This window comes from Macaca fascicularis, chromosome 7 (genome assembly GCF_037993035.2).
Source record: "Macaca fascicularis isolate 582-1 chromosome 7, T2T-MFA8v1.1".
NCBI classification, from domain to species: Eukaryota; Metazoa; Chordata; class Mammalia; order Primates; family Cercopithecidae; genus Macaca; species Macaca fascicularis.
Genome location: NC_088381.1, coordinates 132,474,525 through 132,498,307, shown reverse-complemented (window position 1 = coordinate 132,498,307; position 23,783 = coordinate 132,474,525). Strand labels below are relative to the sequence as shown.

Sequence of the window (23,783 nt, the reverse complement as noted above, 5' to 3'; positions counted from 1 at the left end):
GTGCCTGGCACCATGTTCCGTGTTTTCTCCAGCTTACACTAAGGTGATGTTGACTATGTGCCAGGCATTGTCCAAGTACCACACACACAAGTGAAGGAAGCTACCACACAGAGAGGGTTTGTAACCTGTCTGAGGTCACATATCTGGCAAGGAATGGAACAAGAATTCAAATCCAGGTGCCCAGGTGCTCTGGCTCCAGAACCAGGCTTTCCCCGCTGTGCTGGCTGCTTCTCTAGGGCCCATCTTCATTCCCAGAACAACTGCCGGGAAGAGTATCACGACCTCCATTCTTACAGAAGCAAAGCTCAGGCTCGGCGCAGTTAAATGACTTGCTCTCCCTAGTCGTAAGTGCCGTTAGCCAGTTGCAGAGCCAAGATTCAGCCCTGGGTCCGTGTGACCCCAGTGTTCTTTCAGCCACCCCACACTGAGTCTCCAGGAGGGAATGAGATGAGGATGTATTTAGCACAGCTACTTTTAAAGTCACAACATACAAATTTTGTTTTTAAAGAAACAAAGCTGCCAGGTGCGGCGGCTCACGCCTGTAATCCCAACACTTTGGGAGGCCAAAGTGGGTAGATCCCCTGAGGTCAGGAGTTCAAGATCGGCCTGGCCAACATAGTGAAACCCCATCTCTACTAAAAATACAAAAATTAGCCAGGCATGGTGGCATGTGCCTGTAGTCCTGGCTGCTCGGGAGGCTGAGGCATGAGAATTGCTTGAACCTGGGAGGTCGAGGTTGTGGTCAGCCTAGATCACACCACTGCACTCCAGTCTGGGTGACAGAGTGGGACTCTGTCAAAAAAAAAAAAAAAAGAGAGAGAAAGAAAAGAAAAGAAAAGAAAAGAGAAAAGAAAAGAAAAGGAAACAAAGCAATGAAATCTCTGTGAGAATGCTCGTGTAATCAGGCTAGATGAATTGTCTGGGCCTCAAACAAATTGCAGTGAAAAGAAGCCAGGCTTTTATTGAAATGGATTCCACGCCATTGTTATTGTAACTTCAGGTGTCAGCTGCCCCTGTTGACATAGAGCGCATCATCCCAATGGCACAGGTGAGAGGAACGGCGTTTGACAAAAAGAATCATTTGTAGAGTTGACCCATTTTCCAGCTTGAGAATAAGTTCAATCAGCTCCGAGTTACGTTTCTGCCTCTGGTGTCTTCTCATCGTCCCCTGCCCACAGCCTGGGTCCCCACCACTCCCCCTCCCTACCTCATCCGTCTCTTGTGTCTAGAGGTCAGAGTGGTAGAAAGAGCTCTGCACTTCGAGTCAAAGGACAAGGTCTAGTGTGTGTGTGTGTATGTGTGTTTGTATGTTTGTTTGTTTTGGTTTTTTTTGAGATGGAGTTTTGCTCTTGTTGCCCAGGCTGGAGTGCAATGGCACAGTCTCGGCTCACCACAACCTCCGCCTCCCGGGTTCAAGTGATTCTCCTGCCTCAGTCTCCCGAGTAGCTGGGATTACAGGCATGCGCCACCATGCCTGACTAATTTTGTACTGTTAGTAGAGACGGGGTTTCTCCATGTTGGTCAATCTGGTTGCGAACTTACAACCTCAGGTGGTCCACCCGCCTCAGCCTCCCAAAGTGCTGGGATTACAGGCACGAGCCACCGTGCCTGGCCTGTTTGTTTTGAAACAGAGTCTCATTCTGTTGCCCAGGCTGGAGAGCATTGGTGCGATCTCAGTCTACTGCGACCTCCACCTCCAGAGTTCAAGCGATTTTCCAGCCTCAGCCTCCCAAGTAGCTGGGACTACAGGCACCCGCCACCACGCCTGGCTAATTCTTATATTTTTAGTAGAGATGGGGTTTCACCATGTTGGCCAGGCTGGTCTCAAACTCCTGAACTCTGGTGATCTGCCCACCTTGACGTCCCAAAGTGCTGGGGTTACAGGCGTGAGCCACCATGCCCAGCCCAGGTCTAGTTTTGTCACCAATTAGCTGTGTGAGGTTGAGTGAGTCACTTAACTTCTCTGAGACTCTCTGGAAAATTGGAACCCAGTTACCTTCAAGATCTTGACTAGTTCCAGGGCTAGTGCTTGTCATTATTCATTCACTGGGCTGGCTTGAGTCAGGCATTGTGCTAAATGCTGGGGAAACTGAGGTTACTAGTGCCTATTGCTGGCTCCAAAGAGCTCGCAGCCTAGCACTGTGACACAATTCCGCGTGACAAGCATCCTAATGGAGGCAAGCTGGGACCATGCTGACCCAAAGCACAGCATTCTCGCTGGGAGAGATCAGAAAGGCCCCAGGGAGAAGGAGATCTTTGTGCTGAATGTCAAATGATAAGAAGATGATGAGGGACATTGGAGCAGGAGGAACAGCATGCACAAAGGCACAGAGCTGTGAACCAGCGCAGCACACCAGGCCCCTGCAAGTCATGTGGTGTGGCTGGGGCAGAGGCTTCAGAGATAGGCAGGGGCCACGTAACACCAGCACAGGGACCTACAGAGGATTTTAAGCAGAGGATCGGCAGTCTGACAGGTTTGGAAACCACACCAGTGGCAAGAAGGATGAGCAGTGGCAACTTCTGGGGTCAATCAGAAAATCATTCCAAAAGCCAGAAAGACTGAGGGCCTCCACTAAGGCAGCAGCACCGGGCACGGGAGAGAAGGCAGAGGTAAAAATTGTTCTCATTTAAAGAGGAAGAATGTAGAGTGACAGAGTGGGGACAGAAGTCAAATAAAACAAGGGGTCCCAATTTCTGACAGTGGTGCCTGGGTGGATTAGAAACCAGAAGGAAGAACAGGCTTGGGGGAAAAGATAATCAAATGTGTGTTGTATGTCTGAATGGATGAAATTCCTCTAGTTTAGAAAACTTGTATTATTTTAAAGGGCATTTAGAAATGATTACCTTGACTAGGTGTGGTGGATCACACCTGTAATCCCAGCACTTCAAGAGTCCGAGGTGGGAGGATTGTTTGAGCCCAGGGGTTGGACACCAGCCTGGGCAACATGGTGAAACCCCATCTCTACAAAAAAATAGAAAAATTAGCCTGGCATGGTGGCACATGCCTGTAGTCCCAGCTACTCAGGAGGCTGAGGTGGAAGGATTATCTGAGCCCAGGCGGTTGAGGCTAAGTGAGCCATGATTGCACCATTGCATTCCAGCCTGGGCGACAGAGCGAGACCCTGTCTCAAGGAAAAAAAAAAGGCAAAACAAAAACTTGACTATCTTATTCTGAAAACCTTACAGTAATGGAGATACTGTTTTGAACCACTTTCAAAACCATTTTCATTATCAGTAAGCCATATGTTCTCATTGCACCACAGGGCTTGTGGTCCTAAGGAAGGAGAAAGGTAGATACCATCTAGAAAAATCCACAGGGCAGGGAAGAAGGAAAATATGATGGAAAGGAAGTCTCTGAAAAACAGAAAGAGGAAGTGTGAACCCTCTGGAGCTTGAAGGGGGTGATTGGGGATGGAGATCAGATGCCAGTGCTCTCTCACCCTTGTCAAACCTTGTTGGTGGCAGGTACAACAGTAGGAAAACTCCACAGAGGTTAAGAGCATGTCAGAGACAAAGATGACATATGTTACTAGATGTGGTGGCTCAGGCCTGTAATCCCAGCACTTTGGGAGGCCAAGGTAGGAGGATTACTTGAGCCTAGGAGTTCAAGACTAGTCTAGGCAACATAGTGAGACCTCATCTCTACTAGAAATAAAAAAATTAGCTTGGTGTGGTGGCTCATACCTGTAGTCTCAGCTACTTGGGAGGCTGAGCCTGGAGGATTACTTGAGCCCAGAAAGTTGAGGCTGCAGTGAGCCATGATTGTGCCACTGCACTCCAGACTGGGTAATAGAGCGAGACCCTGTCCCTCCCAAAAAACAAACAAACAAACAAAAAACAACAACAACAAACAAAAAACATGTGTGCCCCACTTTTTTTTTTTTTTGAGACGGAGTCTCACTCTGTCACCCCGGCTGAAGTGCAGTGGTATGATCTTGGCTCACTGCAACCTCTGCCTCCCAGGTTCAAGCAATTCTGCCTCAGCCTCCTGAGCAGCTGGGATTACAGGTGTGTGCCATCACGCCCCAGCTACTTTTTGTATTTTTAGTAGAGACAGGGTTTCACCATGTTGGCCAGGATAGTCTCAAACTCCTGGCTTCAAGTGATCCACCCGCCTCAGCCTCCCAAAGTGCTGGGATTACAGGCATGAGCCACTGCACCCGGTCGTGCCCACTTTTTGATTGCAGCCCTGGAGCAGTCAGTCCGCTTCCAGCATGTCCTTATGTCTACCTGGAGTGGCTCCAGCAAAGTAGAGACAACTTCATGGTGTGTTGAATCTGGGAAAGGGACCTTAGGTGTTCCACCCCTTTCACACTGCCCCACCTCAATTCCCCTTGGCTTGAGTGTGGCCAGGAGAAACCCAGAAGTCCCTAGGAGGCCCTAGGGAATGCACAGGCGATCGCGCGCTGAGAGCCTGTGGACCTGCCTCAGGCTGAAGCCAGGAGGTAAATGGAAAGCACTAGGGACATGGGAGGGGCTCCGGTTTGTATCTACAGGACCAGCAGAGCTGGCACAGGACCCACAAGCCGGGTTAACCACCAGGTCCCCCCAGCCAGACCCTGACTGTGGACGTCAGCAGATGTAAAGAGGGCAGCACAGGCCCCCGCACCCAGAGTTATCCACAGGGTGGGGCTGGGAGCAGGAGAGGCAGGAAGCGGACACACCCAGAGAGGAGGTGACAGTCCAGGCAGGGATTTGGCTGAAATTTTATCCAAGCAAGGCTGAACTAACTTAATAAAACTAATTTACAGTGGAAGAGCCTGGTTTTCCTTAATTGTCAAGTGTAAGTTCTCCCACCTAATATTAATGGGAATGAGAATTGTGAAGTTTATCTCAGTTCTAGAGAATAAGGGGGCACTTATTCTCTTTTCTTACATAGCTGAGTTATAGTATGTAATTATGACACCTGTCTAATTTTTATTTCTTTTATTTTTATTTTTGTTGTGCTTGAGATGGAGTCTTGCTCTGTCACCAGGTTGGAGTACAGTGGCGCAATCTTGGCTCACTGCAACCTCCACCTCCCAGGTTCAAGCGATTCTCCTGCCTCAGCCTCCCGAGTAGCTGGGATTACAGGTGCGTGCCACCACGCCCAGCTAATTTTTGTATTTTTAGTAGAGACAGGGTTTCACCATGTTGGCCAGGATGGTCTCGATCTCTTGACCTTGTGATCTGCCCACTTCAGCCTTCCAAAGTACTAGGATTACAGTTGTGAGCCACCGTGCCTGGCAGAATCTTTATGTTTAAGTCAGGTTTATGAAATATAATTTACATACAGTAAAATTCACCCTTAAAATGTAACTTTCAAGCTGGGCATGGTGACTTATGCCTGTAATCCCAGCACTTTGGGAGGCCGAGGTGGGTGGATCACCTGAGGTCGGGAGTTCAAGACTAGCCTGACCAACATGGAGAAACCCTGTCTCTACTAAAAACACAAAATTAGCTGGGCGTGGTGGCACATGCCTGTAATTCCAGCCACTCAGGGGGCTGAGGCAGGAGAATCGCTTGAACCTGAGAGGCAGAGTTTGCGGTGAGCTGAGATCGCAACATTGCACGCCAGCCTGGGCAACAAGAGCAAAACTCTGTCTGAAATGAGTTTTGGCAAATGTGTAAAGTTGTGTAACTATCACCTCAGTTAAGATAAGAACAGTTCCATCACCCTGAAAAAGTTCTTCATACCCTTGTGTAGTTAATCATGCTCCCCTTACCCCCTCACCGATCTGATGTCCATCTCAGTAATTTGGCCTTTTCCAGAATTTTATAGGAATAAAATCACGTAAAATGTAGCTTTTTTTTTTTGAGACAAGGTCTCACTCCTGTTGCCCAGGCTGGAGTGCAGTGGCACAATTTCAGCTCACTGCAGCCTTGACTTCCCAGGTTCATGTGATCCTCCCACCTCAGCCTCCCAAGTAGCTGGGACCACAGGCGTGCACCGCCACACCCAGTTAACATTCTGTATTTTTACAGAGGCAGAGTTTTGTCATGTTGCCCAGGCTGGTCTTGAACTCCTAGGCTCAAGAAATCCACCCACATCAGCCTCTCAAAATGCTCGGATTGCAGGCGTGAGCCACCGCACCCAGCTTGTGCTAAACTTTTTTTTTTTTTTTTTTTTTTTTGGAGACAGAGTCTCGCTCTGTCGCCCAGGCTGGAGTGCAGTGGTGCGATCTCGGCTCACTGCAAGCTCTGCCTCCCGGGTTCACGCCATTCTCCTGCCTCAGCCTCCTGAGTAGCTAGGACTACAGGTGCCTGCCACCATACCCGGCTAATGTTTTGTATTTTTAGAGGGGACAAGGTTTCACTGTGTTAGCCAGGATGGTCTCGATCTCCTGACCTCGTGATCTGCCCATCTCGGCCTCCCAAAGTGCTGGGATTACAGGTTTGAGCCACCGCGCCCGGCAGCTTGTGCTAAACTTTTAAACGTATTTCCTTGACTACCTCAGCTTCCTTCTCCTCCACTCAGCCTTCTCTGCGAATTGCTTTATATGGACAAAACTGGAACCAGCAGCAACCTTCCCAGCTGCACCAGCCCCACCACCAGACCTTTGTGTGACAACAGTCCCCGGGGTCTTGGGTCTGGATTGTTGACATTCTAATCTTATTGGTTCTCTGCAATGCTTGCTTTCTTTGGGTTATTTCTCTCTTTTCCACCCTCCCCTCCTTAGGACACAGAAACTCTTTCTTCAGATCCCTCCCCACTTATAGCCCCCTCCTCTCCTCCTCACCTGTTGGCCCTCTGCCCTGGCAGCCTGCTTCCCCAGGGAATCCATGCACAAGGGCCTCCCCCGCTTCCGCACACTCCTCCCCTTCTGCACAATCTTCCTCCTCTCTTCTCATCCTCTGTCTTCTGCCACCTTGTTCTCTGTGCCCAGGCCCTCTCGTGATCTCATTCACCACAGATACACCCTGCTGCCCAGCTCCCGCCCTCAGGCATCATTTGATCGATGGGTTTGAGGTTTGTTGACAGTTGAGGTTTTTCTCTCTCAGTGAGGAAGAAGCAAGAAACCTCAACACTGCAATTTCCTCAACTTCCAGTGATGGTGACAAATTCTGAGGCCCCAGGGCGGGTGCTGTGTTTGTGTCTTCACATGCCCTGTGGAGTGTTGTCCTCACAGTGGTAAAGAAATAAGGAGGTGAAAAGGTAAGACAAGAGGGAGTGGCACCTGTGCTTAGGGGCAGGGCTCTGTCTGATGTGGGAGGACCTCAAATGTGTCTCTCTTCTCACCTATGCCAGACATTTGCAAGCTGACTGCCCTCAAGGAGCTGTACACACCTTCTTCACCCACCATGAGGCTTAGCAAAGGGTCACACCCAGGGAACTGAAGCTCTCCCTGTGTCTCCAGGGGTGGGAAGGCGGTGTCTGTGGTTATCCACCTCCATTCAGAGCCAAGTGAGTTCAGACTGCTGGGTTCTAGTCCTAAACTCTTTCACTGACTACCCCTGAGGCCTTGAGCAAGTGACCTAACCTCCTCGTGCTTCCGTTTCCCCATCTTTACAATGACAGTCATCATGGGGACAAATTCACTGGGTTGTAGTACAGATGGAATGAGAGCGAGCCGTTGCGCAGAAGACGGGCTCAACAAATGGAAACCACTGCTATCCTCATCACTCTTACTATCTCAGTTTAGGAAACAAGGATCCCGACATCGCAAGTGATTCCAGGTGAAGCTAAAAAGAAGATAATCCCCAAGTCTCTGGGTAAAGAAACTCACTGCCACCCTCAATCAAATCAAAGCCAAATTCCCTGATGTCGGTAGTGAAGGGGAAGTGCCCCCAAGGGTGGGGTGGAGTGAGATGTGGCTTTCCTTACCCCTTGGTGGTAACAGTGAGACAAGGGAGAAAACTCTAGGGAAAGGTGAGTCTTGGAGGGCAAAACACAACCAAGAGATCTAACCACTTTTCCCATATGGAGAGTCTCCTGCCAGCCAGAGCCAATCTCAGGAAATATGAGTTCGAATTTATTAAGGAAACCAACACGTTTCCTTCTATCTAATGTAGCCTCTGTGTTATTCACATTGTCGGCTCCCAGGATGTGAAATGTCATCCTAGTACAGAACCCAGAAAAGCGTGGACTGAATGTCTCTTTAGAGAACTTTAGCCAACTATTTAAAAAAGTGGAGTCTACCTTCCTAACAGAGTTAATAATCACATGCCTTTATAGGGAGCAGCAGTAATAGTTGAGGTAATAATAACAGCTGACTTTTTCTTTTAGCAGTTGCAATATAAGGTTCATAACCATCCTGTTAAGATGGTATTATTTACAGTCATCACTCAGTATCTTGCTGGGATTGACTCCAGGACCCCCTTGAATACCAAAATCCACGGATACTTGAGTTTCTGAAATAAAATGGTGTAGTATTTGCATATAACCTAGGCACATCCTTCCATATACTTTTTTGTTTGTTTGTTTGTTTGTTTGTTTGTTTGTAACAGAGTCTTACTCCTTCACTCAGGCTGGAGTGCAGTGTCATGATCATAGCTCACTGCAGCCTCAAACTCCTGTGCTAAAGCAATCCTCCTGCCTCAGCCTCCTGAGTAGCTGAGACTACAGGTGTACCACAGCACCAGGCTAATTTTTTTTTTTAAGTTTTTATAGAGACAGGGTCTCGCTAATGTTTATGAGGCTGGTCTCAAACTCCTGGGGCCCCAAGTGATCCTCCTGCCTTGGCCTCCCAAAGTACTGTTATTACAGATATGAGGCACTGTGCCTGGCCAATCTTCCCTATACTTAAATCATCTCTAAATAACTTATAATGTCAAATATTAATACAATGTAAATGCCGTTGTTATACTATATTGTTTTTATCTGTATTATTTTTGTTGTATTGTTGTTTTTATTGTTGGGTTTTTATCAATATTTTCTATCTGTGGTTGGCTGAATCCACAGATGTGGAAACTGTGGATATGGAAAGCTGACTGTATTAGAATTTTATAAAACAAGAAACTAAGGCTTCATTAATTTAAATAGCCTGCTAGGATCATAAAGATGGGAGGCATTCTTCAAACCCTTGTTTGATTCTGGATTTGAACTTGGGTCAGCTTGAATTCAATGCGAGAGTGCCTAACAGGATTTTGTCTCTTAGAGGAGTCTAGTTTGCAATTGCATTTCAACCTAGTAAGAAAAGCATGTATAAGATCTGCTTTCTTTCTGATCTCCTCTGGTATTTGTTTTCTTATGAAAGTCTGAGAAAGTCTCAAAGCTCTGCCCCAAAGAATGAACAAGTGGCTCATTTCTGCCCCCTAGAGGAGGCAAGGAAGGTCATGGTTAAAATGAGTGCTCAGAATCCCAACAGATCTAGCCCTGCAATAGAGCTAAACCTAAAAAGAAACTACTTTGAGTTCATGAAAGGGAGGTGATAATGGGTTAGGGATTATCGGGATCAAGAATGAGAACAGTGTATCAGGGTCCTGCCTGGATATATACTGGATATATATATATACACACACACATATATATATATGTATATATATATATTTGCAAGCTGTGTGTGTGTGTGTATATATATATATATACAGCTTGCAAATATATATATATATATATATATACACACACACACACACACACACACACACACACACACACACACAGTTCTATCAGGGTCCTGAATAAACTCATTCTAGTCTAGTATTCAGACTAGAACTTTCATCTTTAACACGTGCCCCAAATGATTCTTTCACTAGGGCAACTTTGAGAAACAGGTGCATATGATTTATTCATCCAGCTAGGGCTTGAATAACACCTTCCATCCACAAGCCACTGTTACTAAGGCATTTGGTGGACCCTAAGGGAGTGCAGTCCACATCCCTGTTCCAAAGAAGCTTGGTCAATTACACTATCTCACAGGGCCTTGCCTTTGTTATTGAGAAAATGGCTCATTTCTAAATGGTGTGAGAGCCAGGAGACCCATGTTGGACCTGCAGACAGGGTGCACTTTACTTAATCTCCTTGGACCTCAGTTTCCTTGTCTACAACATCAGAGGGTGAATACTCATCACGCTTCCTCCTGTGCCAAGATTCTGAGGTCCCCAGGCCCTGTGGAGAGGCTACAGGGAAATCTTACTTAGGTGACCTGCTTAGGAGTTAGTCTCCTTGACTGTGCAGATCCACTTCCTGCCAAATGGCTCATGACAATCCCGGGAGCAGGCTGTGGTCTCCCTGATCCTGAGGTCCAGAGCTTTGGGTGTTCCCATCACTGGCATTCACGCCACACTGTAGGAGCCTTCTTTTCACTGATGCATGGAGTATAAAGTAAACTCTGTTCACAAAAAAGGGTCTGGGGAAAATAAAGTTGATTTGGAAAAATAAAGTTCTCCAGAAACCCAAATAAGTCTTCTTATTTCTAGAAACCCTCAAACAAGACTTCCTGAACTCTGGAGTCAGATGAACCAGCCTTTAAATCCTAGCTCTGTTACTCAATAGCTGCATGATTTGAGGCAAGTTATCCATGTTAAACTTGGTCTCTCCATCTGTGGAATGGACATAAGAAGAGTACCCAAAGCTGGGTGTGGTGGCATGCACCTGGGTTCTCAGCGACTTGGCAAGAGGCTGAGGGAGGAAGATGACTCGAGCCTAGGAGTTCGAGGCTGTAGTGCACTACAATCATGCCTGTGAATTGCCACTGCATTCTAGCTTGGGCAACATAGTGAGAGCTCATCTCTAAAAATATGTATGTATAATAGAATAGTTTGTATCTCACTGAGTCACGGTGAAGATTAAATGAGACTAGGCTAATACTTGGTACATAATAGGTATTCTGAAATATTTCCTACTGTTATTACGATTAATACTGCTGATGCTAGTTTTACCTTCAGAGACTGTTACAATTGGAAAATAAAAACTGTGAAACAGTTCACAGTCAGGACCCCACCCAAAGATTTAGCACCCAAATCACTCCAGAGAACTCCAGTTTGACCTCGGCAGTCATCCAGGATGCCACATGTCCCCTCACTCTTGTTTAAAGATGTCCTAATACAGCCAAACTTATTTTGCCAAATTTCTCAAAATGAGTCCTTTAGTGGGTCCTCGGGCTCATGGTACCACTACCACATCATCCAAGGGTCATAGCCCTCTGGGTTTGAGGTTACAGGAAAAGAGAGGGGCCTAGGACCAGGGCCAAGGCAGGCTCATAGACACTCCTTGCAGGACCAAGGTCAACAAGCAAGACCCATGAGGGCTGAAACAAGGACCTGCTTGACACTCGGATTGACTGCATTTGGAGAGTCAATAATCGCTGCCTGTGCTCTTTTAATAAGCTACTGCTTTTGAAGAAACTTTAAAAACAAAATAAAATCCATAAAAACGTGCAGACATTGCTGGGCAGCAGCAAACAAACATATTGGATTGTTCAGAAATACTGCTAAGATCTTAAGAGCAAATTGTTTATTAACTGCAGAGAAAAGCTGTAATAAGAACTGGCTTCAGCACTAAAACACAGCTTTTGTTTCTTCACCATCTCACTCCAACCCAAGAGAATAGCAGCAGCTGTTAGGTGTAGGGGAGCCTGTGGGCCTATTTAGGGGTGATGGTAAGGTATAGAGGGGCTTGGGCTCTCGTCTCACAATTGACAAAGGGCCCCACATTCTGGCTTTTGACATTAGCTCCAGATGACAGGACTGAAAGAAGCAATGTTTAGGATAGAACTCTAAACTTGTGTTCCCTCACTGCCTGTAGAGCACTGTAAAATATTTAAAATGTACCCTGGAATTATCATGCAAAAACACATTACCTTTACTATCTTTTTCTGTGATGAAAGTACTAATTTATCAAATGTAAACATTTAAAATACACCACAGTGGCATGAACATGTGGTTCCAGCTACTTGGGAGGCTGAGGTGGGAGAATTGCTTGAGCCCAGGAGGTTGAGGCTTCAGTGAACCATGATCACGCCACTGCACTCCAGCCTGGGTGACAGAGTGAGACTCTGTCTCAAACAAACAAACAAACAAACAACAACAACAACAACAACAAAACCCACAGCCCTCACCATCTTTTGCGGGGGTGGTTGGCATTTCTTCATATTTTAATATACTAGGAACCTCAAAAAAATGGAAGTAACTGTGGGTCAGTCTTGTCCTCTGAGAGGCCCTGGTGCAGACCTGGGGATGGGAGTGAAGAATCAGGGCAGCCCTGGATGTAACTGTCTCTCCTGCAGAAGTTGTTGCTCCCTAGTCCAAACAGGTTTTTATCAGAATCTCTTTACTTCTCCATAAGAGGTAAAGATCAGTCCTCACCTTCTCATTCACCCGTGAAAGAGATGCATTGCAAGGACAAACCCTGAAAATGCTGCTGGTCCAACCGAACTGACGGGGCTCCTGAGTATATCCACAAGAGGAGTGCCTGGCCCCAGCTCTACACCCATCTCAGCAGGGTGTGAACCACAGACAGCACTTTTCTGGGGGGAGGGATTCTTGACTATTCCACACCATGTCCCAGAGAACACCAACGAGTTTTCTTTCACCTCTTATGTAAACTTCCAAAGCCTATGATAAAATAAATCAAAATTCTAACCCAAGCATTCACCATCTGCCCCATCACCATATAATTAAGATGATGTACTTAGCCTTGAAATACAGAACTTTTCTGTTAGCCTGTCATGAAAGGTTCACAATTTCCCTCTCTGGCTTGGATATGGTTTGGATATTTGGCTCCTCCAAATCTCATATTGAAATGTGATCCCAGTGATGAAGGTGGGGCCTAGTGGGAGGTGTTTGGGTCACAGGGGCAGATCCCTTATGAGTGGCTTGGTGCCCTCCCCATGGTAATGAGTCCTCACTCTATGAGTTTGTAGAATATGTGATTGTTTAAGAGAATGTGGCACCTCCCTGGCACCTTGCTTCCTCTCTCACCATGTGAGAGGCCTGCTCCCCCTTTGCCTTTCATCCATGACCGTAAGCTTTTGGAGGCCCTCCCTAGAAGCAGATGCCAGCATCATGCTTCCTGTACAGACTGCAAAACTGTGAGTCAAAGGAAACCTCTTTGCTTTTTTCTTTTTTCTTTTTTTTTTTATTTTGAGACAGAGTCTCACTCTGTCGCCAGGCTGGAGTGCAATGGTGCAATTTCGGCTCTCTGCAACTTCCACCTCCCCAGCTCAAGCAATTCTTCTGCCTCAGCCTCCCGAGTAGCTGGGACTACAGGCACCTGCCACCACGCCTGGCTAATTTTTGTATTTTTAGTAGAAACAGGTTTCACCATATTGACCAGGCTGGTCTCGAACTCCTGACCTTGTGATCTGCCTGCCTTGGCCTCCCAAAGTGCTGGGGTTACAGGTGTGAGCCACTGTGCCTGGCTACGTCTTTTATTTATAAATAACCCAGTCCTAGGTATTCCTTTATACCAACACAAATGAACTAACACAGACTTCCTCTCTTGAAGTCAATAAAAATAGATGACGGACACAATCCAGCCAGAGTGCTGGCAACCAACACCCAGTCACAGATAAATCACAGCTACACCCTTTTCTCACACGGGGTGCCAACATTGCAACCTTTAGATGCAATCTTTTTTCATGAACTGTAACCAGCAGGAACATCCAGGAAGAATTATAGAGTTGATCCAGAGCTCCCTGAGTTTATATCTTTTTCAGGGATGAATCACTCACTCGATACATTTTTAAGGCAGTGTTTTAAAAATTGAGGTATAATATACATATCATAAAAGTCACCATTTTAAAGTTTACAATTTAATGTTTTCTGCGTGTGTGTGTGTGTGTGTGTGTGTGTGTGTGTGTGTGTGTTTAGACGGGTTTCAGTCTGTCTTCCAGGCTGTAGCGTAGTGATGCGATCATGGCTCACTGTAGCCTCAACTTCCCAGGCTCAGGTGATTCTCCCACTTCAGCCTCCTGAGTAGCTGGGACTATAGGTGCATGCCACCACCCCTGGCTAATTTTTTTTTTTTTAATTTTTTGTACAGACTGGTACTTTTTGTTACTTAGGCTAGTCTCCAACACCTGGGCTCAAGCGATCATCCTGCCTTGGTCTCCCAAAGTGCTGGGATTATAGGCATGAACCACTGCACCTGGCCTATGTGTTTTAATATATTCATTGTCTTGTGCAAACATCCCCACTCTCCAATATCAAAGCATATCCATTATCACAAAATGAAACCCCATACCTACTATAGTTACTCCCTATTACCTCCTCCCCTTAGTCTCTGGTAAACCATCAATCTACGTTCTGTCTTTATGGGTTTGCCTATTCTGAACATTTCATGTAAATGGAATCATGTGATAAGTGACTTTTATTTTATTTTATTTTTTTGAGATGGAGTCTGGCTCTGTCGCCCAGGCTGCAGTGCACTGGCACAATCTCGGCTTACTGCAATCTCTGCCTCCCGGGTTCAAGTGATTCTCCTGCCTCAGCCTCCTGAGTAGCTGGGATCACAGGCACCTGCCACCATACCTGACTAATTTTTGTATTTTTAGTAGAGATGAGGTTTCACCATGTTGGCCAGGCTGGTCTCAAACTCCTGACCTCAGGTGATCCACCTGCTTCGGCCTCTCAAAGTGCTGGGATTACAGGCATGAGCCACCACACCTGGTCGATAAGTGACCTATAGTGTCTGGCTTATCTCACTTAATGTCTTCAAGGTTCATCCACGTTGTAGTACGTGTCAGTACTTCATTCCTTTTTATTGTCAAATAATATTCCGTTGTATGGATATACAACATTTGATTTATCCATTCATTAGTTGATGGACACTTTGGGTTGTTTCCATTTTGGGGCTATTATGAGCAATGCTGAGATGAATATTCACATGCATGTTTTTGAGTGAGCACGTGCTTTCAGTTCTCTTGGATATATACCCAGGAGTGGAATTGCTGGGTCTTATGGAATTGCTGGGTCTGCTGAGGGTATGGACAAGGTCACAGAACAAGAGCAAAGATACTCTGAAAACATGGAATCCAGGCCCCGCGGTATTGAAAACACACACTCCAATAAACTAAAATGCAGTGCTTGTAATGTAGTGGATTTCTGAAATTTTTTACCATTTATGGGCAGAGAAACTACACACAGGGGCTCTGGTGGTCTTTGAAATAATCTATTGACAATTTAGGCATGGAAATGTGAGTAGATCATAAAGTTTGAGTACAGTAATAATTTTGGATGACTCTCTTTAAGTACAGTCACGGGTCAAATAGCAACATTTTGGTAATGGACCGCATACACAACAGTATTATGATGGAGAGGAAGAATTTCTGTTGCCTAGCGACATGACAAAGTCTTAGTGCAACACGTTGCTCACATGTTTGTGGTGATGCTGGTGTAAATGAACCTATTGCATTGACAGTCATATGAAAGTATAGTATATGCAATTATGTACAGTACATACTACTGGATAATGATGAACCCCTATGGTACTGGTTAATGTATTTATTATTCCATACTTTTTATCATTATTTTAGAGCATATCAAAGCATATCCATTATCACAAAATGAAAACCTCCTACTTACAAAAAAAAAAATGTAGCCAGGCACGGTGGCTCATGCTTATAATCCCAGCACTTTAGGAGGCCGAGGAGGGCGGATCATGAGATCAGGAGTTCAAGACCAGGAGTTCGAGACCAGCCTGGCCAACATGGTGAAACCCCCATCTCTACTAAAAAAATACAAAAATTAGCCCGGCATGGTGGCGGGCACCTGTAGTCCCAGCTACTTGGCTGAGGCGGGAGAATTGCTTGAACCTGGGAGGCAGAGGTTGCAGTGAGCCGAGATCACACCACTGCACTCCAGCCTGGGTAACAGAGTGAGTCACTGTCTCCAAAAAAAAAAAAGTTACCTTTGAAATAGCCTCAGGCGGGTTTTTCAGGAGATATTCCAGAATAAGGCACTGTTATCACAGGAGATGACAGCTCCATGCATGTTATTGCCCCTAAAGACCTTCCAGTGGTACAACATGTGGAGGTGGAAGACGGTGACCCCAGGCAGGCCTAGGCTCATGTGTGTGCATGTGTCTTTGTTTTTAACAAAAAATTTTTAAAGTAAAAAAAATTTATAAAATTTTATAAAAATAGAAAAAAGCTATTTTTATAATTAAGATATAAAGGAAAAAGCAGCTGTACAATATGTTCATATTTTAAGCTGTTCTTACAAAAGAGTCACAAGTTTTTAAAAATTAAAAAGTTTATAAAGTAAAAAAGTCACAGAATGCTAAGGTTAATTTATTATTGAAGAAATAAATTTTTAATATAAATTTAGTATATACTAAGTGTACAGTGTTTAAAAGTCTACAGTAGTGGAATGTTCTGGGCCTTCACATTCACTCACCATGTACCCACTGACTCACCCAGAGCAACTCTAGTCCTGCAAGCTCCATTTATGGTAAGTGCCCTATATAGGTGTACCATTTTTTATCTTTCATGCTGTATTTTCTTGGACCTTTTCTAGGTTTAGATTTTTTTTTTTTTTTGAGACGGAGTCTCACTCTGTTGCCCAGGCTGGGGTGCAGTGACATGATCTCAGCTCACTGCAAACTCTGCCTCCTGGGTTCAAGCAATTCTCCTGCCTCAGCCTCCCTAGAAGCTGGAATTACAGGTGCGCCCCTTACGCCCAGCTAATTTTTGTATTTTTAGTAGAGAGGGGGTTTCACCGTGTTGGCCAGGCTGGTCTTGAACTCCTGACCTCAGGTGATCTGCCCGCCTCAGCCTCCCAAAGTGCTGGGATTACAGGTGTGAGCCACGGTGCCCGGGCCAGTTTAGATTTTTTTTTAGATATACAAATACTTACCAATGTGTCACACTGGCCTACAGTATTTAGTACAGTAACATGCTGTGCAGGTTTGGAGCCTAGGAGCACCAGGCTACACCGTACAGCCTAGGTGTGTAATAGGCTATGCCATCTAGGTTTGTGCAAGTGCACTCTATGATATTCACACAAGGACAAAATCGCCTTTTGGGGTCGCATTTCTCAGAATGTATTCCCATCGTTAAGCGACACATGACCATAACTGAAGAAACTCTCAGGCTGGCTTCCTCCTTCTTGAGAGGGATTCCGGGCCACGCCTCTTTAAGGCCAGGGAGAATTGACTCCCTTCTGCACCTGCTCTCTTGTCTTCCTGACTCAGACCTTTATAGCCTTCCCTCCCTCGCAGCTCCCAGCGTTTACTGTAAAAAAAAAAAAAAAAGAATGCGCTATTGTTTAAAGTGGCAATTAATTGTTCGGCCTCTCATGGGAAGCAGGGAAGCTCTGAAAATGTTAGTCATTAATTCCCAGGGATGGGAAAGTTCAGTTTGACCTCAGGAGGTTACAACTGCCATTTTTCAAATGGCAGATTTTGTAAAGTTTCATTACTGTTGAATTAATCTAAAGTATTTCTACTTTGATCAAAGAACCGGGCTAGGTACTGTAGGGAGGTACATAGAAACACAAAGGCATCCAGCCCCATCCATCCCTCTCCTTAAGAAAACATCTAGGGAGAAGAATCTTGCACAAAAGTAGCCTGTGAGACCTGCAGCACTCAAGGGTCTGTATCCCAGCATAAGGGACAGAGTTATGTTGGGGAGAAGAGAATTCTCCTTGGGCCGGGCTGGGTGCTCCAGGCTTTGTGATGGAAGAGGGGCTTTAGACAGGCTTCCAGCAGTGGAGATGGTATTCTAGACAGGGCAGGTGACAGGTGCAAAGGCCCAGGGGCAGGACTTTAAAAGATATAGTGGGTCGGGGCTGGGCCCAGTGGGTCACACTTGTAATCCCAGCACTTTGGGAGGCCGAGGTGGGTTGATCACCTAAGGTCAGGAGTTTGAGGCAGCCTGACAAATATGGTGAAATCCCATCTGTACTAAAAGTACAAAAATTAGCCAGGCATGGTGGCATGTGCCTGTAATCCCAGCTACTCAGAAGGCTGAGACAGGAGAATTGCTTGAACCCGGGAGGCAGAGGTTGCAGTGAGCTGAGATTGCACCACTGCACTCCAGCCTGGGTGACAGGGCAAGACTTTGTCTCAAAAATAATAATAATAATAATAATAATAATAATAATAATAATAATAATAAAAGATATATTGGGTCTGAAATTCAGGTTCCTGAATAAGGCTTTGTTTGAAAAAAAAAAAAAAAGAGAGAGAGCAGCCGGGCACGGTGGCTCACACCTGCAACTCCAGCACTTTGGGAGGCCAAGGTGGGTGGATCACGACGTCAGAAGATCAAGACCATCTTGGCCAACATGGCGAAACCCTGTCTCTACTAAAAATACAGAAAATTAGCCAGGCATGGCAGTATGTGCCTGCAGTCCCAACTACTCAGGAGGCTGAGTCAGGAGAATTGCTTGAACCTGGGAGGTGGAAGCTGCAGTGAGCTGAGATCGTGCCACTGCACTCCAGCCTGGGCAAGACCGAGCGAGACTCTGTCTCAAAAAAACAAAAAGAAAAAAAAAAAAAGAGAGCGAGAGCACCTTGAAGTTTCTAGTTTTTATTGAATAGCCCCAGTAAAGCCTGAGATTTATCTTTCATCGCTAAGGAGAGGCCCAACTATTGGGGTGCAATAATTAAAATGGGAACATCATAGGGCACTGAAGTTCCTTCTTCCATGCGTCACCTTTGGTGTGGGAAACACCCTAATAGCTGACAGCCCCGTGATGCGGATGACTACAGACATGTTAAAAAGGGCTCTCCTTTGACTGACCCTGACAGGTGCTGGATTCCTGGAGGAACTAGGGCCTCAGCTGAGGTCTGTGGGGTGATAGAACCCCTTTCTCCTCCACACACAACGACCCTACCTATTACAGGTAGCATGGGCTTTTTGCCTTGCACACATCATTTTGTCGTTGGTTAATTCATTTCTATGAATGAATTCATAGAAATTCGTCAGACCTTCTGTTTTCTCCACAGGAACCTTTGGAATTTCACTGTTCTCCTCCATTATAGCAGTGGTTCTCGCCAGACAGACTACTGCCTTCTGGGAGGTGTTTTAGAAATTTATAGAAGCTTTTTTTTTCTTTCTTTTTTCTTTGTCTTTCTTTTCTTTTCTTTTCTTGAGATGGAGTCTTGTTCTGTCGCCAGGCTGGAATACAGTGGCGCAATCTCGGCTCACTGCAACCTCCACCTCCCGGGTTCCAGTGATTCTCCTGCCTCAGCCTCCTGAGTAGCTGGGACTACAGGCATGCACCACCACACCCAGCTAATTTTTGTATTTTTAGTAGAGATGGGGTTTTACCATGTTGGCCGGGATGGTCTTGATCTCTTGACCTCGTGATACGCTCGCCTCGGGCTCCCAAAGTGCTGGGATTACAGGCGTGAGCCACTGCGCCTGGCTGTAGGGGCTTTTTTTAGTTGTCTCGGTGATGGAGAGGGCATTATTGGCTTTAGTGGGGAGAGACCAGAATGGCCAGAAGTCCTCCTGCAATAGGCAGAAAAGTTTCACAAGAATTGTCCCATGCCCCACAGGACTTCTATGTATCTAATATTTGAGTGTCACATGTTCCTACTTATAACCACAGCACAACCATAACAATTAGGAAATTGACACTGATTCAATAATACCATCGAATCCACAGACCCCACTTTATGGGTCTAGCATCCAGACAAGGATCACAGGTTGGATTTAGTTGTCACGTCTCATTCGTCTCCCTCAATCTAGAACAGTTCCTCAGACTTTTTTTTATCTTGCATGACCTTGACATTTTGAAGAGCACAGGATGTCCCTCACTTTGGATTCATCTGATTGCTTCCTCACAATGTATATATTTTTGGCAGGAACACCACAGCAGTGATGCTGTGCTCTTTTCAGTGCATCATATTAGGAAGCTCACGGCATTGATTTGTCTCTTGCTGGTAGATACAAAGGGGCTTTTCACAAAGGACTTGGAATCATATATTGGGAAAAAACAACAACTGGGAATTCTGTGCAACACACCCTCTAATAATACACCATGAGCCATGGGCCACCTAGCAGTGGCCAAAGCCCGGTCCACAGAGGAGTAACAATGTCACTGGAAGCGTAGTAGGACAGAACTTCTCCCAGGGAGAGAACCTGAGTGCTTAGAAGGAATTCTTCAACAAGCCACCTGGAGAAGAGGGTAGGACCTCACAGGGCATTCTCAAATAAGCGGGAGAGTAAGGAGGTGAATGCAGGGTAAGAACAAAAGGCAGCTGACATGAAACGGAGGAGGAAAACAGGGAAGGCAGGAAAAATGGGCTGGAGGACGAGAGAATAATGGGAGAAACCAACAGCATCCAACGACCTCAAAGTTTCTGCTTCATTTACTTCACAGGGGTTTATAAAAGAAGTGTGAGCTGGGTGCGGGGGCTCACTCCTGTAATCCCAGCATGTTGAGAGTCTGAGGTGGGAGGGTCATTTGACCAGTGTGGGTAACATAATGAGACCCTGTTTCTACAAAAATTGAAAAATTATCTGGGTGTGCTGGTGTGCATCTGTAGTCCCAGCTACTCAGGAGGCTGAGGCTGGAGGATTGCTTGAGCCCAGGAGATTGAGGTTGCAGTGAGCCATGATCATGCCACTCCACTCCAGCCTGGGTGATGGAGTGAGATCCTGTTGTAAAATTTTTTTTTTAATTAGGGGAAAAAATTTATGTACAATATACTTCTTTTCCACTGGACTTGGAGCCAAATAGCCTATCTTAATCCTAGATAACTGGGTAAATTAATCAGTCTTGCTGAGATTCAGTTTCCTTATCTGCAAAAAAGAAAAAGGAGGATATGGTGGCTCATGCCTGTAATCTCAGCACTTTGGGAGGCTGAGGTAGGAGAGTCATTTGAGGCTTGGAATTTGAGATCAGGCTGGGCAACATAGTGAGACCCTGTCTCTACAAAAAATTTAAAAGAAAAGGAGAGAAATCCCTTGCAGAATGGCTCTAAGGACTCCATGAGACAACACCTAGCCATATAGTCAGCTAACACAGATTGTATGTCTACTGTGTGGCACCACTGTTCCTCATGCTGTGGATATAGCAGAGGACAAAACAGAAAAGAATCCCTGCCCCCACGAGGCCTACGTTCTGGTGGGTCAGCCTACCACAGTATTCTCTGAGCTGTCAAGCACCATGCACATTTAAGGAATTATTCTATTCAAAGGTAATAGTGAGTGTGACCTGTGTAAAACAGATGGGAAAACTAGGTCACAGAAGTTACAATGGTAGCAGTAAGAAGAGAGAGGAGGTCATCTAATTCTGGAAGAAATGTGCCCATTTGGAAACTACCCTGACCGATAAGAGCAGAAAGCCCCAGAAGAATATTCACCGGACTTCTCTGGGGGAAGGATTACAGGCGAACTTTCACTCTTCTGTACTGTGTCAATATTTTTAAATTAACATTTATTATTAGAATAATTATTTTTCTGATTTGAATTAAGACATGGATTGAAATGGAGTCACAGGGCTGGGCATGGTGGCTCACGCCTGTAATCCCAGCACTTTGGGAGGCTGAGGTGGGCAGATCGCTTGAGGTAAGGAGTTCGAGACCAGCCTGGCCAATATGGTGAAATCCCGTCTCTACTAAAAATAGAAAAATTAGCCAGTTGTGGTGGCGGGCGCCTGTAGTCGCAGCTACTCGGGAGGCTGAGACAGGAGAGATGCTTGAACAGGGGAGCGCAGGGGAGTGCGGGAGTGGGTGTGGGGGGCGGGGGGCGCAAGGGGAGGAGCCAAGACGGAGCCACTGTATTCCAGCCTGGGTGACAGAGTGAGACTCTGTCTCAAAAAAAAAAAAAAAAAAACAGAGCCACAGCCTCTCAGGAGCAAACTGAGTTTCTGATTAATTTCAGGAGCCTGGAGATAGAAAATCTGTTAGGGGAAAAGTTACTCCCTGTGTTTGGTATTTGGTTCCCTCTTGCCTTTCTGGCTCTCTCTGCCTCTTTCATAAATCCAAAGCCTCCTTGAGTCTTCCCAAACTCACCCAACTGCTGACACACACATGCAAACATGTGCAATCCGCCCTTCATGATTTCCAGTCAGATTTCATTATTAAGCAACTACTTCCCTGCTCATTTTCTCACCTTTCTCTTTCACATCACAGACAGCCAAACTACACACACACAGAAAAGCTTTCGACAGAAGCACAAAAAACAAGCAACCTACTTGAATGTTTTATTGTGGTAACATACATAATATTTATCATTTTAACATTCACAATTCAATGGCATTAAATACATTCACAGTGTTGTATAACCATCACCACTATGTATACCAAAACCTTTTTCATTATTTTCAACAAAAATTCTGTACCCATTAAATAATAACTTCTCTTTTGCCCCTCCCTCCAGCCCATGGTAACCTCTATTCCATTTTTTTTTTTTTTTTTTTTTTCCTACAAACAGATGCCACCACGTCTGGCTAATTTTTTGTATTTTTGTAGAGACAGAGTTTCGCCATGTTGCCCAGGCTGGTCTCAAACTCCTGGGCTCAAGCCATCTGCCTGCCTTGGTCTCCCAAGGTGCTCATTCAGGGATGAGCCATCACGTCCCACTTTCTATCTTCTTTTCTTTTCCTTTTTTCTTTTTTCTTTTCTTGACTTTTTTTTTTTTTTGAGATGGGGTTTCACTCTTGTTGCTCATGCTGGAGTGCAATGGCACAATCTCAGCTCACTGCAACCTCCACCTCCCGGGTTCAAGCGATTCTCCAGCCTCAGCCTCCCAAGTAGCTGGGATTACAGGCACGTGCCACCATGAACAGCTAATTTTTTGTATTTTTTTGTAGAGATGGGGTTTCACCATATTGGCCAGGCTTGTCTGGAACTCCTGACCTCAAGTTATCCACCCGCCTCGGCCTCCCAAGTGCTGGGATTACAGGTGTAAGCCACAGCACCCGGCTTTCTATCTTATTTTCTACCTCTATGAATTGGCCTATTCTGGGTACCTGATATAAGGAGAATCATATAATATTTGTTTTTCTTTGTCTGGATTATTTCACTAATAATAATGTTTTCATTATTTTATTATTTCAATAATAATGTTTTCAAGGTCTATCCATGTTTTAGCATATATCAACATTTCATTTCTTTTTTATGGCTGAATACTATTTCATTGTATGAATATAGCACGTTTTGTTTATCCATTTGTCTGTTGAGGGACATTTGGGTGGTTGTTTCTGCCTTTTGGCTATTGTGAATAATGCTGCTATGAATATTGTGCACAAATATCTGTTCAGGTCCCTGCTTTCAGTTCTCTTGGATATATACCCAGAAGTGGGATTGCCGGGTCACACAGTAGTTCTGTGATTAGTCTACAAAAACAACTCACTTTGGAGGATTTTACACGCTCACTTTATTTCATATCTTATGAAATCTTTTTGAGGTGCTTAGAAAAATACACACCATAAAAAGAGATAAAGAGTTAAAGGAATTGGGGCAAAGGGAAAATAAGGGTAAGAGCTTCCCAGTTAGTGCTTGGGCAGGGCAGATCAGCTCCACCAGAAAACAAGCGCTTGGGGCACGCCACTAGCACTTTCAAAAGGCAGCTTCCTATGCAGATGATTCCAATTCTACACATTGGCCAAGCTGCATCTCCAAATGGAGCAGGGCACGTGGGCTTCACTGTATACACGGACCACGTGGAAGCTGACACCATAACCTTACCCACAGCACGTTTCTCATGCACTCACAGACCTCTGGCTGGGCCGGTCCTTAGAATTATCTAGGGCAACTCTCTTGATTTCCAGATGAGAAAAGTAAGCCTCAAAGAGGTCAAGTGTCCTGCAGAGACACACAGAGCGTGAAAGTAGCAGAGCTGAAATTCACACCCACGTGTCCCGCGACAGCCTCGTTTCTCCGGGTTACCACACCGCCTCTCATTCCTGTAAGTCAGCTTTCCTTTGCTTCAGTTGTGCGAACTTTACTTATTTGGGAAACGTAT

General features: G+C 45.5%; 1 protein-coding gene across 3 annotated transcripts in view; it reads right to left on the bottom strand.

Moving 5' to 3' along the window:
* PLEKHG3 (pleckstrin homology and RhoGEF domain containing G3) overlaps positions 1-6,846 on the bottom strand; it is a 73,241-nt gene extending 66,395 nt beyond the window's left edge. For 2 of the 3 annotated variants that reach the window (XM_005561485.5, XM_005561487.5), the window contains exon 1: positions 6,720-6,846. In XM_005561485.5, the coding sequence (XP_005561542.3) occupies positions 6,720-6,764 (45 nt within the window). In that variant the 5' untranslated portion in view covers positions 6,765-6,846. Of the gene's footprint in view, positions 1-2,844; positions 2,963-6,719 lie in introns of all 3 variants that reach the window. The other variant, XM_065548911.2, reaches the window with a different exon arrangement.
* Positions 6,847-23,783: the final 16,937 nt, after the last annotated feature.